General features: G+C 49.4%; 1 protein-coding gene across 2 annotated transcripts in view; it reads left to right on the top strand.

The window, feature by feature from the left end:
- The window catches only part of LOC144511931 (transcription factor ETV7-like), a 68,271-nt gene that overhangs the window by 13,653 nt on the left and 34,787 nt on the right, over positions 1–19,831 (top strand). The window contains exons 1-3 of one of the 2 annotated variants that reach the window (XM_078242409.1): positions 9,442–9,735; positions 9,859–10,023; positions 13,967–14,098. In XM_078242409.1, the coding sequence (XP_078098535.1) occupies positions 9,675–9,735; positions 9,859–10,023; positions 13,967–14,098 (358 nt within the window). In that variant the 5' untranslated portion in view covers positions 9,442–9,674. Of the gene's footprint in view, positions 1–9,441; positions 9,736–9,858; positions 10,024–13,966; positions 14,099–19,831 lie in introns of those variants that run through there. The other variant, XM_078242408.1, reaches the window with a different exon arrangement.

The following is a 19,831-nucleotide window of genomic DNA, read 5'->3' as shown; positions in this document are numbered from 1 at the left end:
CGGGCGAGGTCGTACATATATTGTTCGGCTGATACGTCTTTACAATCGCAACCCCTGGCAAGCTGCAGGAGCTCATTGGCGTAGTCCTCCATGGTTTCGCCCGACTGCCGACGTTGTGTAGCGAGGAGGTAACGAGCGTGTATCTCGTTGGGTGGCTTCGTGTATCGTTTTTTTAGGAGCTCGACGGCACCCGGGTAAGTGGGAGCTGCACGAATGGCGAGATAAATCGTGTCGCTTACCCTTGCGTGGAGGACCTGGAGTTTATCACTGTCTGTAGTGATAGCTACCGAGGCTGCCAGGTAGTCCTCGAAACACTTCCACCAATGGTCGAATGTGTTAGCGGCACCGACCGCACGTGGGTCCAGTGTCAGACGATCCGGTTTTAAGATCTGTTCCATACTCTTTTTTTTTGTACAGCTGTGAGTTTTCTGTTACACAATAAAATTGATGCGCGACAATTAAGCACGTGGAACCAAGGCTTCGATATTGAAGGCTTTTATTGTGTAACAATGGAACTACTAACACGAATACACCAGTTCAGACTGAAGGGGTCCTGCCGGAGCAGAGGGTCTTATACCTCGCCACCGGAGGCGGGACCCCACTGGAATGTGCCATGATAACACTTATAACAGGTAAACACCCTAACCCAACAACATTGTACAACCCCCACAGTAACAACACCCTAGCCCAACAGTAACATAATAACAACCCCCAGTGGTGAACCAACGATGGTTCACCACACAGTGCTAACTCAGTGACGCTAACAGTCTCAATCGGCGGCACTGCTTTGCAGATGGACTGATCACTGGTGAGGACACTGGCTCATACAGGGACACTGGCAGTGGCTCACACAGTAACACTGGCTCACACAGTGTCACTGGCAGTGGCTCACACAGTAACACTGGCTCACACAGTGTCACTGGCATGCGCCATGTTGGGGGCTCGTGCCATGTCGCGGGTTCAAAAAACATTTTGAAAGTTTGTCATTGACTGGAAAGTTCTTTGAGAATTCCATGTTCCTCTGAAATGTGTTCTAATTACCCATTTCCGTTTTTGAGTGGTTTGTAAACTAGGGCCTTTACCTGAATAGTGCTGCTTTCATTTTTATTTTAGCACATTCGCCAAGAAACGCATTGTCCTTGCACATGCTCAGTCTTTGTTTAAACAAGCAACAAAACAGCAACCCATTGACCCCTCTCTGTACTTGAAAACTACATCCCATCTTCAACATCCCTTTCCTGTCCTAACTCCAACATCATGATTCTGCTTCCCAAATCTATCCATCTCTTCTGGAACTCCATTTCTGAATCCATGTAATCAGATTTTTGCCCCTGCCGCAGTATCAAAATGGCTCTTATCAAATTTACAAACTGGATGCAAGGTGACTGTGACCCTGATGAACTATTCTTCCTCTTCCCTCTCAACCTGGCTTCAGCCTTTGACCATACTATCCTTGTCCACCCTCTCCACTGTTATCCAGCTGGGTGGGAGCACATGTGCTTGTTTCCGTTCTAACCGATCTCACCATAGTCACGGTGTCTCTTACGCATTTCTGCATTGTTACCTCTGGTGTTCCCGAGATCTATTGTTGGCCTTCTCCCATTCCTCATCTACAAGCTCAACTTGTATGCAATAACCAATACTGTGGCTTAAATGTAAAATCTTTTAGCTTTCATCCTGGGTTATAACATTCAGACAGTTGGCACTTAAATGTAAAAAAATAAATTTAATGGAACACTTTAAAAAAAAATAAAAAAATTTTGTAATAGTTGTGCAAACACCAGAGGTAACAATGCAGAAATGCGTAAGAGACACCGTGACTATGGTGAGATCGGTTAGAACGGAAACAAGCACATGTGCTCCCACCCAGCTGGATAACAGTGGAGAGGGTGGACAAGGATAGTATGGTCAAAGGCTGAAGCCAGGTTGAGAGGGAAGAGGAAGAATAGTTCATCAGGGTCACAGTCACCTTGCATCCAGTTTGTAAATTTGATAAGAGCCATTTTGATACTGCGGCAGGGGCAAAAATCTGATTACATGGATTCAGAAATGGAGTTCCAGAAGAGATGGATAGATTTGGGAAGCAGAATCATGATGTTGGAGTTAGGACAGGAAAGGGATGTCTCACCACCGCGCCGCCCCCTCTCACCACCGCGCCGCGCCCTCTCACCACCGCGCCGCGCCCTCTCACCACCACGCAGCCCCCTCTCACCACCACGCCACCCCCTCTCACCACCGCGCCGCCCCCTCTCACCACCGCGCCGCCCCCTCTCAACACCGCGCCGCCCCCTCTCACAACCACGCAGCGCCCTCTCACCACCGCGCCGCCCCCTCTCACCACCGCGCCGCGCCCTCTCACCACCGCGCCACGCCCTCTCACCACCACGCAGCCCCCTCTCACCACCACGCCGCCCCCTCTCACCACCGCGCCGCCCCCTCTCACCACCGCGCCGCCCCCTCTCAACACCGCGCCGCCCCCTCTCACAACCACGCAGTGCCCTCTCACCACCGCGCCGCCCCCTCTCACCACTGCACCGCCCCCTCTCATCACCCCGCCGCCCCCTCTCACCACCCCGCCGCCCCCTCTCACCACCGCGCCGCCCCCTCTCACCACCACGCCGCCCCCTCTCATCACCACGCCGCCCCCTCTCACCACCGCGCCGCCCCCTCTCACCACCGCGCTGCCACCTCTCACCACTGCGCCGCCCCCTCTCATCACCACACCGCCCCCCCTCACCACCGCGCCGCCCCCTCTCACCACCGCGCCGCCCCCTCTCACCACCACGCCGCGCCCGCTCACCACCGCGCCACGCCCGCTCACCACCGCACCGCCTCCGCTCACCACCGCGCCGCGCCCTCTCACCGCCCCGCCGCCCCCTCTCACCACCGCGCCGCGCCCTCTCACCACCCCGCCGCCCCCTCTCACCACCGCACCGCCTCCGCTCACCACCCTGCCGCCCCCTCTCACCACCCCGCCGCCCCCTCTCAACACCGCGCCGCCCCCTCTCACCACCGCGCCGCCCCCCTCACCACCGCGCCGCCCCCTCTCACCACCACGCCGCCCCCTCTCACCACCACGCCACCTCCGCTCACCACCGCGCCGCCCTCGCTCACCACCGCGCCGCCCCCTCTCACCACTGCGCTGCCCCCCTCGCCACCACGCCGTGCCCTCTCGCCACCACGCCGTGCCCTCTCACCACCGTGCCGCCCCCTCTCACCACTGTGCCGCCCCCTCTCACCACTGTGCCGCCCCCTCTCACCACTGTGCCGCCCCCTCTCACCACTGTGCCGCCCCCTCTCACCACCACGCCGTGCCCTCTCACCACTGTGCCGCCCCCTCTCACCACCGCGCCGCCCCCTCTCACCACCACGCCGTGCCCTCTCACCACTGTGCCGCCCCCTCTCACCACTGTGCCGCCCCCCTCTCACCACTGTGCCGCCCCCTCTCACCACCCGCCACCCCCTCTCACCACCACGCCGCCCCCTCTCACCACCGCGCCGCCCCCTCTCACCACCGTGCCGCCCCCTCTCACCACTGTGCCGCCCCCTCTCACCACCGTGCCGCCCCCTCTCACCACCGTGCCGCCCCCTCTCACCACCGTGCCGCCCCCTCTCACCACCGTGCCGCCCCCTCTCACCACCGTGCCACCCCCTCTCACCACTGTGCCGCCCCCTCTCACCACCGTGCCGCCCCCTCTCACCACCGTGCCGCCCCCTCTCACCACCGTGCCGCCCCCTCTCACCACCGTGCCGCCCCCTCTCACCACCGTGCCGCCCCCTCTCACCACCGTGCCGCCCCCTCTCACCACCGTGCCGCCCCCTCTCACCACCGTGCCGCCCCCTCTCACCACCGTGCCGCCCCCTCTCACCACCGTGCCGCCCCCTCTCACCACCGTGCCGCCCCCTCTCACCACCGCGCCGCCCCCTCTCAACACCGCGCCGCCCTCGCTTACCACCGCGCCACCCCCTCTCAACACCGCGCCACCCTCGCTTACCACCGCGCCGCCCCCTCTCACTGCCGCGCCGCCCCCTCTCACCACCACGCCGCCCCCTCTCACCACCATGCCACCCTTCTGTATACCAACTGCCTGAGACTGAACCACATTGCTTGTAACCGTAGAACATAGAACAGTACAGGCCCTTCGGCCCGCGATGTTGTGCCGAGCTTTGTCCAAAACCAAGATCAAGCTATCCCACTCCCTATCATTCTGGTGTGCTCCATGTGCCTATCCAATAATCGCTTGTAAGTTCCTAAAGTGTCCGACTCCACTATCACTGCAGGCCATCCATTGCAGACCCCAACCACTCTCTGAGTAAAGAACCTACCTCGGACATCCCTCCTATATCTCCCACCATGAACCTTGAAGTCATATTTGTCCAGATCTCCACATTAAGGATGTCGAATTCCATCTCTGTTATGTTGCTTGAGTGCACGCTGGCCCAGCTCATCAACTGCAGAAATCCTCACCCAAACCTTTGTTACTTCCATATTTGGCCATTTGGCCACACTCCTTCGCTAACTTCCCACATTCTCTCCTCCATTGACTTGAGCTCCTGCAGAATACTGCTGCCTGTATCCTAACTCACACCAAACACCACTCACCATCACTCCTGTATCCTAACTCACACCAAACACCACTCACCATCACTCCTGTATTTAACTCACACCAAACCCCACTCACCATCACTCCTGTATCTAACTCGCACCAAACCCCACTCACCATCACTCCTTGCCCTAACTCACACCAAACCCCACTCACCATCACTCCTGTATCTAACTCACACCAAACCCCACTCACCATCACTCCTGTATCCTAACTCACACCAAACCCCACTCACTATCACTCCTGTATCCTAACTCGCACCAAACCCCACTCATCATCACTCCTGTATCTAACACACACCAAACCCCACTCACCATCACTCCTGTATCTAACTCACACCAAACCCCACTCACCATCACTCCTGTGTCCTAACTCACACCAAACCCCACTCATCATCACTCCTGTATCCTAACTCACACCAAACCCCACTCACCATCACTCCTGTATTTAACTCACACCAAACCCCACTCACCATCACTCCTGCATCTAACTCGCACCAAACCCCACTCACCATCACCCCTGTGTCCTAACTCACACCAAACCCCACTCACCATCACTCCTGTATCCTAATTCACACCAAACCCCACTCACCATCACTCCTGTGCCCTAACTCACACCAAACCCCACTCACCATCACTCCTGTATCCTAACACACACCAAACCCCACTCATCATCACTCCTGTATCCTAACTCACACCAAACCCCACTCACCATCACTCCTGTATCCTAACTCACACCAAACCCCACTCACCATCACTCCTGTGCCCTAACTCACACCAAACCCCACTCACCATCACTCCTGTATCCTAACTCACACCAAAACCCACTCACCATCACTCCTGTATTTAACTCACACCAAACCCCACTCACCATCACTCCTGTATCCTAACTCACACCAAACCCCACTCACCATCACTCCTGTATCCTAACTCACACCAAACCCCACTCACCATCACTCCTGTGCCCTAACTCACACCAAACCCCACTCACCATCACTCCTGTGCCCTAACTCACACCAAACCCCACTCACCATCACTCCTGTATCCTAACTCACACCAAACCCCACTCACCATCACTCCTGTATTTAACTCACACCAAACCCCACTCACCATCACTCCTGTATCTAACTCGCACCAAACCCCACTCACCATCACTCCTTGCCCTAACTCACGCCAAACCCCACTCATCATCACTCCTGTATCCTAACTCACACCAAACCCCACTCATCATCACTCCTGTATCCTAACTCACACCAAACCCCACTCACGATCACTCCTGTATCCTAACTCACACCAAACCCCACTCACCATCACTCCTGTATCCTAACTCACACCAAACCCCACTCACCATCACTCCTGTGCCCTAACTCACACCAAACCCCACTCACCATCACTCCTGTATCCTAACTCACACCAAACAACACTCATCATCACTCCTGTATCCTAACTCACACCAAACCCCACTCACCATCACTCCTGTATCCTAACTCACACCAAACCCCACTCACCATCACTCCTGTGCCCTAACTCACACCAAACCCCACTCACCATCACTCCTGTATCCTAACTCACACCAAACCCCACTCACCATCACTCCTGTATCCTAACTCGCACCAAACCCCACTCACCATCACTCCTGTATCTAACTCACACCAAACCCCACTCATCATCACTCCTGTATCTAACTCACACCAAACCCCACTCACCATCACTCCTGTATCTAACACACACCAAACCCCACTCACCATCACTCCTGTATCTAACTCACACCAAACCCCACTCACCATCACTCCTGTATCCTAACTCACACCAAACCCCACTCATCATCACTCCTGTATCCTAACTCACACCAAACCCCACTCACCATCACTCCTGTATCCTAACTCACACCAAACCCCACTCACCATCACTCCTGTGCCCTAACTCACACCAAACCCCACTCACCATCACTCCTGTGCCCTAACTCACACCAAACCCCACTCACCATCACTCCTGTATCCTAACTCACACCAAACCCCACTCACCATCACTCCTGTATTTAACTCACACCAAACCCCACTCACCATCACTCCTGTATCTAACTCGCACCAAACCCCACTCACCATCACTCCTTGCCCTAACTCACGCCAAACCCCACTCATCATCACTCCTGTATCCTAACTCACACCAAACCCCACTCATCATCACTCCTGTATCTAACTCACACCAAACCCCACTCACCATCACTCCTGTATCCTAACTCACACCAAACCCCACTCACCATCACTCCTGTATCTAACTCACACCAAACCTCACTCACGATCACTCCTGTATCTAACTCACACCAAACCCCACTCACCATCACTCCTGTATCCTAACTCACACCAAACCCCACTCACCATCACTCCTGTGCCCTAACTCACACCAAACCCCACTCACCATCACTCCTGTATCTAACTCACACCAAACCCCACTCACCATCACTCCTGTATCCTAACTCACACCAAATTCCACTCACCATCACTCCTTGCCCTAACTCACACCAAACCCCACTCACCATCACTCCTGTATCCTAACTCACACCAAACCCCACTCACCATCACTCCTGTATCCGAACTCACACCAAACCCCACTCGCCAGCACTCCTGTGTCCGCTGACCTACATTGGCTCCCAGATAAGCAATGCCTCAATGTTGAAATTCTGTTCCTCATTCTCAATTCCCTCCATGGCTGTGCCTGTCCTATCTCTGCAATCTCCTCCATCCAATCAACCCTCTGAGCTGTGTGTTCATTTGAGAATTTCGAATACTAATCATTCCACTATTGGTGGCCGTGCCTTCAGCTGTGAGGACATTAAGTTCTGGAATTCACTCCGTAAACCTCTCCGCCTCTCTTTAATCCTTGCTCTTTAAACCCTATCTCTCTGATCAATCTTTCTGAATATCTCCTTGTTTAGCTCAGTGTCCAATGTTGCTTTATGACTCTGCTGTGAAGTATATGTGAGTGTTTGCTCTTAGAGTCACAGTCAGAAACATCCATACTTCGTAAATCTATTCCAGGTCTGTGGGAGTTGATTTTATTTTATTATTGTAACATGTATTGAGATACAGTGAAAAGTATTGTTTCTTGCAAGCTATAAAGGCAAAACATATAGTACATAGAGTACATTGGGGAGAGGGAAAGGATAGGGTTCAGAATATAGTGTTACAGTTGTAGCTAGGGTGTAGAGAAAGATCAGCTTAATATAAGGTAGGTCCATTCAAGAGTCTGATGGCTGCAGGGAAGAAGCTATCCTTGAGTTGGTTGGTATGTGTTCTCAGAGTTTTGTATCTTTGTCTCGATGGGAGAAGGTGGAAGAGAGTATGTCCAGGATGCGTAAGGTCCTTGATTATGCTGGCTGCTTTTCCAAGGCAGTGGGATGTATAGACAGAGTCAATGGATGAGAGGCTGGTTTGTGCAATGGACTGGGCTATGTTCACAACCCTTTGTAGTTTCTTGAGGTTTTGGACAGAGCAGGAGCCATACCAAGCTGTGATACGTACAAAAAGGGTGCTTTCTATGGGGCATCTGTAAAAGTTGGTGACAGTTGTAGTGGACATGCTGAATTTCCTTAGCCTCCTGAGAAAGCAGAGGCTTTGGTGGGTTTTCTTAACTATAGCGTCAGCATGGAGGGACCAGGACAGATCGTTAGTCATCTGGACACCTAGAAACTTGAAGCTCTCAACTATTTCCACTTCATCCCTATTGATGTAGAGAGGGTCATATCCTCCCCTACGCTTCCTGAAGTCAATGACTATCTCCTTTACTTTACTGACATTGAGGGAGAGACTATTGTCACACCAGTTCACCAGATTCTCTATCTCGTTCCTGTACTCCGTCTCATCATTGTTTGAGATCCGACCCAATACGGTGGTGTTATCAGCAAACTTGAAAATGGAGTTGAAGGGGAATTTGGCCACACAGTCATAGGTGTATAAGGAGTATAGTAAGGGGTTGAAGACACAATTTTGGGTTTTCTTAAACCTTCTATAGACCCAAGAAAAGAAGGACAGGGATCCAGACAACAACCCATTGTCAACCTCCAATCAGTGCACTATGTGACATGCTTGCGGTCTCATTGTCATGCTACTAATTTTTAATCTTTATTATCTTCTTAGCCATAGAGCCCATACTGTGCAGAAGGAGGCCATTCAACCCATCGAGTCTGCACTGACTTATTAAAAAGAAAGTTTCACGTTTTAGACAATTGTAATGGGCCCATGTCCAGCTTGATTAGTTTCTTCCCCATTCCTGTCAGTAAATAGATACTCATTTTCAAACTTATCCTCCTCGGCCCCCTTCTCAATCTGGATTGACTGCCTCCGACTCGATGCTTGCTATCTGCTCCAGTACCTCTGCCAGCACTGATTGCACTCGGAGTCATTCGATCTGATTCATTCTACTTTTCTTTTCCTTTCACTGGTTTGTGGGTTTATCTCTTGCTCTCAAGATGATTCTTGAATTGACAGTTTACTGCATTGAGTTTCATTATAAAAGCTGTTGTTCCCACACTATATGCCTAAAAATTTCACTTCAAGTTCTTTCAGTGGCTCATGTGTAGAGAAAGTTATTTTTGAAAGGTTCCTTAAGGAGTGCTGGATACACCCAAAGGATCGGGAGTTTCCAGCTTGAATCAGGTAAATGACCAGCTGGGTTTATGCCAAGCACTGACATTTACTTGGCTAGCTGAGAGCATTGCATCATTGAGGCAGCAAAAGATTAACCAAGTCAGCCCTTTGAAATAGGCCAGACCCTCCTTACGCAGCCGGGAAACCTATAGGCCGAGAGACATTACAATCAAAGTGAATGGCATGTGTCTGATCCGTGAACCCAAAGCTCGTTGAGCCAAATGGCCTCCTCCTGCACTGTAGGGACTCTCTGATTAGAAGAGGATTTTGATGGTTGACTGGACAGGATTTGCCTTTGTTGTTGCCAGTGCCCGGTGTGATGTTGAGTGATTGGTCAGGTTCTTTTTAGACTGTTTTGTAGAGGGTATGACACATCTGTGTGACTGGCCAAGCCTTTTCAGAGAGAGCTTAATAGTCTGAATCACATGAAGGCCAGACGGAGTAAGGACAGCAGATTTCCTTCACTAAAGGACGTTAGTGAAGCAGGTGAGATTTTAACAATATGGCAGTTTCTTGGTTACCAGAAGTGAGTGTGTTTTAAAGGCTGGTGTTAGTGTCAATACAGGCTGGATGTTCCTGTAACACTGGATGTGTTTTGATCTGTAACAGAAACTCAGCCTTCTCTGTGGAGCAAGGCAGATGTTATGCAGTGGCTGAAATGGGCAGAGAGAGAATATTCCCTGCGATTTATTGAGGAAAACAAGTTTGAAATGAATGGAAAGGCCCTCTGTCTGCTTACCAAAGACGACTTCCGGTACCGGTCGCCCAGTTCAGGTGAGAACTACACAAACTTTCACTGGGAATTTGTTGCAATTTTTTGCTGCATGGGATATATCGAGTATATGGGGAGCGTAATACAGTGTACCAGCCTGGGGTATATGGGGAAAGAAGCACAGTGTACCAGTCTGGGATATATCGGGTATATGGGGAAAGTATCACAGTGTATCAGGCTGGGATATATTGGATATATGGAGAGAGAAGCACAGTGTATCGATCTGGGATATACCAGGTATATGAGGAAAGCAAGTACAGTGTACCAGTCTGGGATATATCAGGTATATGGGGAGATTAGCACAGTGTACCAGTCTGGGATATGTCGGGTATCTGGAGAAAGTAGTACAGTGCACCAGTCTGGGATATATCGGGTAAATGGGGAATATAGCACAGCGTACCAATCTGGGATATATCGAGTATATGAGGAGAGTAGCACAGTGTACCAGTCTGGGATATATCGGGTATATGGGGAAAGTATCACAGTGTATCAGCCTGGGATATATCGGGTATATGGGGAGAGAAGCACAGTGTATCGATCTGGGATATACCAGGTATATGGGGAAAGTAGTACAGTGTACCAGTCTGGCATATATCAGGTATATGGGGAAAGTACCACAGTGTACCAGTTTGGGATATGTTGGGTATATGGAGAAAGTAGTACAGTGCACCAGTCTGGGATATATCGGGTAAATGGGGAACATAGCACAGCGTACCAATCTGGGATATATCGAGTATATGAGGAGAGTAGCACAGTGTACCAGACTGGGATATACCGGGTACATGGGGACAGTAGCACAATGTACCGATCTGGGATATATCGGGTATATGGGGAGAGAAGCACAGTTTACTGATCTGGGATATATCGGGTATATGGGGAAAGTAGTACAGTGTACCAGAATGGGATATATAGGGGGAAAATAGCACAGTGTACCAGTCTGGGGTGTATGGGGAAAGTAGCACAGTGTACCAGTGTGGGATATACCGGGTATATGCGGAAAGTAGCACAGTGTACCAGTCTGGGATATACCAGGTATATGGGGAGAGTAGCACAGTGTACCGATCTGGGATATATCGGGTATATGGAGAGAGTAGCACAGTGTACCAGTCTGGGATATACCTGGTAGATGGGGAGAGTAGCATAGTGTACCAGTCTGGGATGTATTGAGCAGTGTATGTGGTGTGAAGATTGCGAGTGGCGGGAGGTTGGCAGGGGATGGCAAGGTTGGTGAGTGGCAGGGGTTGGCAAGTGGCAGTGTGGCAGGGTGGCAAGGATCATGAGTGCTGATGGTCAGGTAGTACCAGGTACCATTGGTGTAGAATAGAAGTTGACTCATGGCTGATAATGTTGCCAAAGTGGAGCATGTAAGTGAGAATGAGAAGGGGGATCTCTGTTAGATTTCCGAGGTGATCTTCTGACCTGGGAAGAGAATCCATTAACAGAAATGTTCTGTTGTACAATGAGATCAGAAAGAATGGACCCAGGTGAGTGGAGACCCACCAAGATGGACAATACAAGAGGTTGGTGAGTTCGGACATTGGGAGTTTGCCATAAACATGTAGAGATTAAGGGCGGAATTTTATGAGATTTTTTCTAAGTGATAAGCTAGCGTGAAAATAGGAGAGTTCCTGATCTGATTTTTCACCCCCAATCTTATGCACTTAATCAGTCACAGAAGGATCTCGACAGTTTCTAGTGGGTTGGCTTAATTTGCCAGCCAGCCTGTAGAGACCTCTGATTCTGCACATGCTCAATGTCAACCGCAGAGTCTGACACAGAGAGAGAGAGAGCTGTCAGGCCTCTGCTACTGCAGGCAGCTTCAATCAGCTCCCCCCTCACCGCAATCATGGGGGCCCACAGCCCTACAACGCATGGGCATCTAGTCCCCTCTCACCCGAATCGCCCCGCCCTCACGTCCAGACCAATTGGGTCCCCCCTACCCCTGCGATCAAATCCCATTGCAGAGTGCGCAGCGGATCCCCTCTTCCACCTCCCCGAAACTGCCCTGCCCCGACACTGCCCGGGAGGCAGTGCCAAGATGCCTACTGGGCATTGCCCAGGTGCCAAGCTGGCAGTGCCAACATGCCAGGCTGGTGGTGCCAGGGTGGCAGTGCCCAAGGGGCAACCCCCCTTGCCCTCAGCATCCCCGGGCGGTCTCAATACCCTCCGGTTCCACCGGCGAGGCCAACACTACTGTTCACCGTTCTTGGGGAGCACGTGTTTTCCTCGCTGGAGAAAACCTCTCCTGGCGAAGCCATAAAGGCAAGTGAGTGCCGGGCTCGCTAAACTCATGGAAATTAACATTTAAATATATCTAAATAAATTATTTAGAAATATATATCTCGTCCAGAAATGGACAAGAGGCTGACCTTGCCAGAAATCCGGCTCTCATAAAATCGCGAGAGCCGAGAATTCGGGCCTGATCCTAATTTCTTGCCTCTCTGGCGATTTTACCGGTTTGCTCTGCCCATCGTTGGGTATGGCAAGCCAGTAAAATTCTGCCCTAAGTCACGTTACAAAAAATGTTATTGATGAATTTAGGCAGAGATCTTTCAATGCACTGGGAGGGAGCAAATAGCAGATTGGAGTGATTCAAACCATATTGATAGGAACTCAGTGTGAGACTCTGGTATGTCTTGTATTGAAGAATGGGTGCTGTTTGTAACAACCTGAGATACTCCATACTGATGGGGCTAGGAACTCTAATCCTCTATAAAGCAGTACCATTAAACACGCACCCTGATAACCAAGGGAAGAATAGAAGGGGGCTCATTGCAACTGACCCTGCGCCTCCACCAATGGCTAGCTCCTAGAGCTAAAACGGTGGAAATCTGGGAACAGCTCACCTGTTTATCCATGGGATTGGGAATGTGATTAGGGATGGGGTGGGGACCGGGATGGGGACCGGAATGTGATTGGGAATGGGATGAGGAATGGGATGAGGAATGGGAGGAAAGGAGGGATGGTTCTTTACTCTGTACCAAAGTAGATGGCAAGGTAGCATAGTGGTTAGCACCGCTGCTTCGCAGCTCCAGGGACCTGGGTTCGATTCCCGGCTTGGGTCACTGTCTGTGTGGAGTTTGCACATTCTTCCTGTGTCTGCGTGGGTTTCCTCCGGGTGCTCCGGTTTCCTCCCACAGTCTAAAGATGTGCGGGTTAGGTTGATTGGCCATGCTAAAATTGCCCCTTAGTGTCCTGAGATGCGTAGGCTAGAGGGATTAGCGGGTAAATGTGTAGGGATATGGGGGTAGGGCCTGGGTGGGATTGTGGTTGGTGCAGACTCGATGGGCCAGATGGCCTCTTTCTGCACTGTAGGGTTTCCATGATTCTCGACCATGATATATCAAAGGTCTATCTGTTTATGATTCTGAAAACCACTAAGAGTGTGTCAGTGGGCAGGAATGAACCGGCACAGTGGTTAGCACTGCTGCCTCACAACGCCTGGGACTGAGTTCGATTCCCGGTTTCCTCCCACAGTGCGAAAGATGTGTTGGTTAGGTGCATTAGCCATGCTAAATTCTCCCTCAGTGAACCCGAACAGGCACTGGAGTGTGGCAACTAGGGGATTTTCACAGTAACTTCGTTAGTGTTAATGTAAGTCTACTTGTGACACTCATAAATAAACTTAAACTATAATCCTGGCTCTGGTTTGATGCCATGTTTCCACAGCTCTCTGGCACGTTAGCCAAAGGTCATTCTTCATGTGAATCTTGATAACATACCTCCAGGCTCTTTGTCTATGAAGGCAGTACTGGATCAGAAGGACAGAGATTGGTTCAGTCTACAATCGAGACTAGCAATGCTTGCCCTGACTTTGAATCCATCGCCTTTAAAGGCTTCCCTTACACACACCAGCTGCCAACATTGAGACAATCCCTGCTGATGATGCTGGTAAAATCCAGAAATCCTTGAATAAAAAGGATTTGTTCTGCTTTCTCTTTTCAGGGGATGTACTGTATGAAATACTTCAACAGCTTAATAACTACAGGAGCTTTGCACAAAGGAATTTCATCAAGAACCCAGCAGCAGAACAGGCGCCGCACACCCCACATGTAGCTCTGCACAGAACCTTTGAAGGTAGGATCAATGTCCTTTGGGTAATCCCCCCCCCCCCCCCCCGGCCCCCGCCACTTCCAACGCCCCAACCCCAGGTCATCCCGACTCGAATGACAGCATCGCAAAATCTAAATGTACAACATTCGCCAGCTTCATTTTCTTTCATGGGATGTGAGTGTCACTGGCAATCGTTGCCCATCCCTCATTACCCTGGAACTGAAGTTAAGAGTCAACCACATTGCTGTGGGTCCTGATCTTTATGAATTTGAATTGAACATTCTAGCAGCTGCCATGGTGGGATTTAAACATCAGAGCCTCTCGACTAGGTGGCATTACCCCAACACCACCCGATCAATATGCTTAATGGATCACTCATCCCCAGTAACTGTGAACAAGAGGACTGGAATCTGATGAGATTCCTCCACGGATCCTGTGGGAAGCAATCACAATCTGTGAGGTTATATTGAGAGTTCTACATGTCAGAGTTTGAGAGAATGAGCTTTGTATATATTGATACAGGGTGAGCACAGGTAATTACAGGCCAGTTAGTTCAAATTCTCTGGTCAGGAACATTTTTTGGATCTTTAATTACAGGTAGAAATCCTAAAGTTCTCGATGAATGAAAAATAATTTGGAGCAGCCAACACAGTTCAAAGAGAAAGATTATGATCAACAGACCTGAGAGAGTCTGTGAGGAAGTACTAGATATAGTAGACAGGGAAAATGATAAATATGGATTACAGAAAGTCTTTGCCAAGGTATAACACAGGAAACTCCTCGAGAAGATGATGGGATTCTGGATTTAATTTGATTTATTATTGTCACATGTATTAGTATACAATGAAAAGTATTGTTTCTTGCACGCTACGCAGACATAGAGTACCGTACATAGAGAAGGAAAGGAGAGAGTGCAGAATGTAGTGTTAGAGTCATAGCTACGGCGTAGAGAAAATCAACCTAACGCGAGGTAGGTCTATTCGAGAGTCTGATGACAGTTGGGAAGAAACTGTTCTTGAGTCGGTTGGTACGTGACCTCAGCCTTTTGTATCTTTTTCTCGATGGAAGAAGGTGGAAGAGAGAATGTCCGGGTGCGTGGGGTCCTTAATTATGCTTAAGTTAGGGAGAAAGTAGCAAATTGGGTTGAGAAGCTGATTAGAATGTCAGAAACAGACTACAAGTTAAGGTTACTTTCTGCATAATTTGAAGTGTGCAGTGACCCACAGGATTGAAGAAGTGGGGATGTTACATTTTAGAGGAAGTCGTTTGATGTTCAAAGGTATTTGAGGCTCAGGTTCACCAAGGCACAAAAGACAGTCCCTCAAGTGGATCAGGCCATAACGAAACCTAATGGAATCATGGGTGTTGGAGTGGCACAGTGGCATAGCGATTCGTGCTGCTGCCTCACAGCGCCAGGGACCCGAGTTCATTTCCGGCCTCGGGTCACTGTCTGTGTGGAGTCTGCATGTTCTCCCCGTGTCTGCGTGCGTTTTCTCCGGGTGCTCCTGTTTCCTCCCACACTCCAAAGATGTGCAGGTTAGGTAGATTGGCCATGCTAAATTGCCTCTTAGTTTTATTTTATTCATTCGTGGGACACTGGCGTCGCTGACTGGCCCATCCCTAGTCACCCTTGAACCAAGTGGCTTGCTTGGCCATTTCAGAGGGCAGTTGAGAGTCAACCACATTGCTGTGGTTCTGTGTCACATGTAGGCCAGACCAGGTAAGGATGGCAGATTTCCTTCCCTAAAGGACATTAGTGAACCAGATGGATTTTTCTGACAATCGACAATGGTTTCATGGTCATCAGTAGATTTTTAATTCCAGATAATTTTTATTGAATTCAAATTTCACCATTTGCCGTGGTGGGATTCGAACCTGGGTCCCCAAAACATTAGCTGAGGTTCTGGATTAATTGTCTAGAGATAATATCATTAGGCCATCACCTTCCTTAGTGTCCCAAGATGTGTAGGTTAGGTGGATTGGCCACGGTAAATGCATGGGGTTATGGAGATAGGGTGAAGGGGTGGGCCTGAGTGGGATACTCTTTTGGAAGGTTGATGGGCTCAATGGCCTTTTTCTGCGCTGTAGGGGTTCTATGGTTTTATCATAAGGAGTATATTAATACATGAGTATTAATGCCAATGTGTAATGTTTAATCATCAAGTTTTAGTAAACCACATTTGGGCAGTTTTGGGCTTGACACTATAGGAAGGATGTGGAGGTATTAGAGAAAATACATTAGAGATTCACTCGGATGCTGCCTGATATCAGGAGAGATGAAATGGAGCTGTTTCATTAAATGGGACAAAGTATGAGATGATTGATTAGCTAAAACTAAATTACCCACAACTGATCGAGGGGCTTAGAAAAAGGTGTCATCTTCTCAATGCCATTTAAAACTCTCCATACTGCACTGGGATTTCTCATAATCTCCTTCTTTTGAATCATTCAAACTTAAATTGTCTAATCTGTCCTTCTGCTTATTTCTGTTACATTGGAGATCAGTCGTGTTGCTAGTTTGTGCAGCCTATTAAATAATTGCATTTCCCTTTTTAACTGTGCTCACAAGAATTAGAGTTTAGTACACGCATATTTGGCACCTGCCATTTAAAACAGTAACTGGCCAGACCAGACCACCCCTCCCATCCCCCCGCACCATTCCCAATCTTCCCCACCCTCCCTAGCACAGGTGATGATGAGGATCGGGTGGTTTTAAAATCAATGATGTCAAAGTGAATGGTCATCCATTTTGGTAGGAATAACAGCAAAATGGACTATTATTTAAATGGTAAAACATTGCTGCATGCTGCTGTGCAGAGGGACCTGGGTGTCCTTGTGCATGAATTACAAAAAATTGGTTTGCAGGTGCAGCAGGTAATTAAGAAGGCAAATGGAATTTTGTCCTTCATTGCTAGAGGGATGGAGTTTAAAAACAGCAAGATTATGTTGCAGCTGTATAAGGTGATCGTGAGGCCACACCTGGAGTACTGTGCACAGTTTTGGTCTCCTTACTTGAGAAAGGATATACTGGCACTGGAGGGGGTGCAGAGGAGATTCACTAGGTTGATTCCGGAGTTGAGAGGGTTGGCTTATGAGGAGAGACTGAGTAGATGGGGCTATACTCATTGGAATTCAGAAGAATGAAGGGAGATCTTATAGAAACATATAAGATTATGAAGGGAATAGATAAGATAGAAGCAGGGAAGTTGTTTCCACTGGCAGGTGAAACTAGAATTAGGGGGCATGGCCTCAAAATAAGGGGGAGCAGATTTAGGACTGAGTTGAGGAGGAACTTCTTCACCCAAAAGGTTGTGAATCTATGGAATTCCCTGCCCAGTGAAGCAGTTGAAGGTATCTCATTGAATGTTTTTAAGGCAAGGATAGATAAATTTTTGAACAGTAAAGGAATTAAGGGTTATGGTGAGCAGGTGGGTAAATGGAGCTGAGTCTACGAAAAAATCAGCCTTGATCTTATTGAGCAGATGGCCTACTCCTGCTCCTAGTTCTTATGTTCTTATCTGCCACAATGGCACAGTTGTTGCTTGCAGCTTACCGCGAGATCAGAGACTAGGAATCCTGCAGTGAGTAACTCACCTCCTGACTCCCCAAAGCCAGTCCACCATCTACAAGGCACAAGTCAGAAGTATGATAGAATACTCTTCACTTGCCTGGATGAGTGCAGCTCCAACAACACTCAAGAAGCTCGACACCATCCAGCGCAAATCAGCCCACTTGATTGGCACCCCATCCACAAACATTCGACTCCTCCACCATTGACGTTCAGTGGCAGCAGTGTATACCATCTAGATGCACTGCAGCAAGGCTCCTTCGACACGTTCCAAACTCACAATCTCTACTAACTAGAAGGACAAGGGCAGGCGATACACGGGAACACCACCACCTGCAAGTTCCCCTCCAAATCACTCACCATCCTGACTTGGAAATGTATCACCATTCCTTCACTATCGCTGGGTCAAAATCCTGGAACTCCCTTCCTAACAGCACTGTGGGTGTACCTACACCACATCAACTGCAGCGGTTCAAGAAGGCAGATCACCACCACTTTCTAAAGGGCAATTAGGGATGAGCGATAAATGCTGTCTCGCAAATCATATCCACATCCCATGAAAGAATTTTAAAACAAACCATATTGGGGCAGCCATTATGAATAAGGACTTTATCTTTCAGTGGCAGACTTACTGCATTGTTGTTGGAGTTAAATGAAGCTATCAGCCTGATAAGGGGCTGCTTTCAAACAAAGGCATAAACAAAGGCTGAGACTTCCCTCTCAAAGTCCGCTGCAGAGAACCATGAGGTAACTTTCCACCTTATGTGAGGAATTCAAATTGATTTTCACTTTAAAAGCCCCTTCATGTTAAATTCACACAAAGTTCTTGTAACTTGGAGCTGAGTAGATCTTGTACCCACACCACAGTGACAGACACACTGAGAGAAGGATCAAACCTCTTCTCCACCAAGTCCCTGAGATTCCAGTGGCTGCCCAGAAGAATTGGAAATCAGTCCAATCAAAAATTGGCTGCAGTTTTCACCATTTCCTGAAACACACAAGGCTGGAACAGATTTCAGACACAATTTTGAGCAAGAGGTCAGTCAGAGCATGCCTTCCAGCCTGGAAGCCCTGGATGAACCTGTATCTGGGGTCACCATTGCAGATGTCAGAGGAGCCTTCTCAAAGGTCAACCCAGGGAAGGCGACTGGCCCGCATGGGGTACCTGGATGAGCACTCAGATCCTGTGTGGATCAGCTGGCGGGGGTATTCACAGACATCCTCAACCTCTCGCTATAACAATCTGAGGTGCCTATCTGCTTCAAGAAGATGACCATCATCCCAGTACCAAAGAAAAACCAAGCAGCGTGCCTTAATGACTATCGGCCGTTGGCTCTGACATCCATCATTATGAAGTGCTTCGAAAGGTTAGTCATGGCACAAATCAATTCCAGCCTCTCGGACTACCTGGCACCACGACAGGTTGCCTACTGCCGCAACAGGTCCACAGCAGGCGCCATCTCCCTGGCACTGCACTCAACCCTGGAACACCTAGATAACAAGGACACCTTTGTCAGACTCCTATTTATTGACGATAGCTCAGCCTTCAACACTATTATTCCCACGAAACTCATCTCCAAACTCTGTGGCCTGGGCCTCGGCACTTCCCTCTGCGACTGGATCCTGAACTTTCTAATTCACAGACCACAATCAGTAAGGATAGGCAACAACACCTCCTCCACGATCATCCTCAACACCGGTGCCTCACAAGGCTGTATTCTCAGCCCCCTACTATACTCCTTATACACCTATGACTGTGTGGCCAAATTCCCCTCCAATTAGATTTTCAAGTTTGCTGACGACACCACCACAGTGGGTCGGATCTCAAACAATGACGAGACAGAGTAGAGGAATGAGATAGAGAATCTGGTGAACTGGTGCAGCAACAATAATCTCTCCCTCAATGTCAACAAAACGAAGGAGATTGTCATCAACTTCAGGAAGCGTAAAGGAGAACATGTCCCTGTGTACATCAACGGGGACAAGAGCTTCAGGTTTTTAGGTGTCCAGCTCACCAACAACCTGTCCTGGTCCCCCCATGCCGATGCTATAGTTAAGAAAGCCCACCAACGCCTCTATTTTCTCAGAAGACTAAGGAAATTTGGCATGTCAGCTACGTCTCTCACCAACTTTTACAGATGCACCATAGAAAGCATTCTTTCTGGTTGTATCACAGCTTGGTATGGCTC

Source organism: Mustelus asterias, chromosome 25, assembly GCF_964213995.1.
Source record: "Mustelus asterias chromosome 25, sMusAst1.hap1.1, whole genome shotgun sequence".
Taxonomy (NCBI): Eukaryota; Metazoa; Chordata; class Chondrichthyes; order Carcharhiniformes; family Triakidae; genus Mustelus; species Mustelus asterias.
The sequence above is the reverse complement of the archived record's forward strand: the minus strand, read 5'-3'. Positions and strand labels throughout refer to the sequence as shown.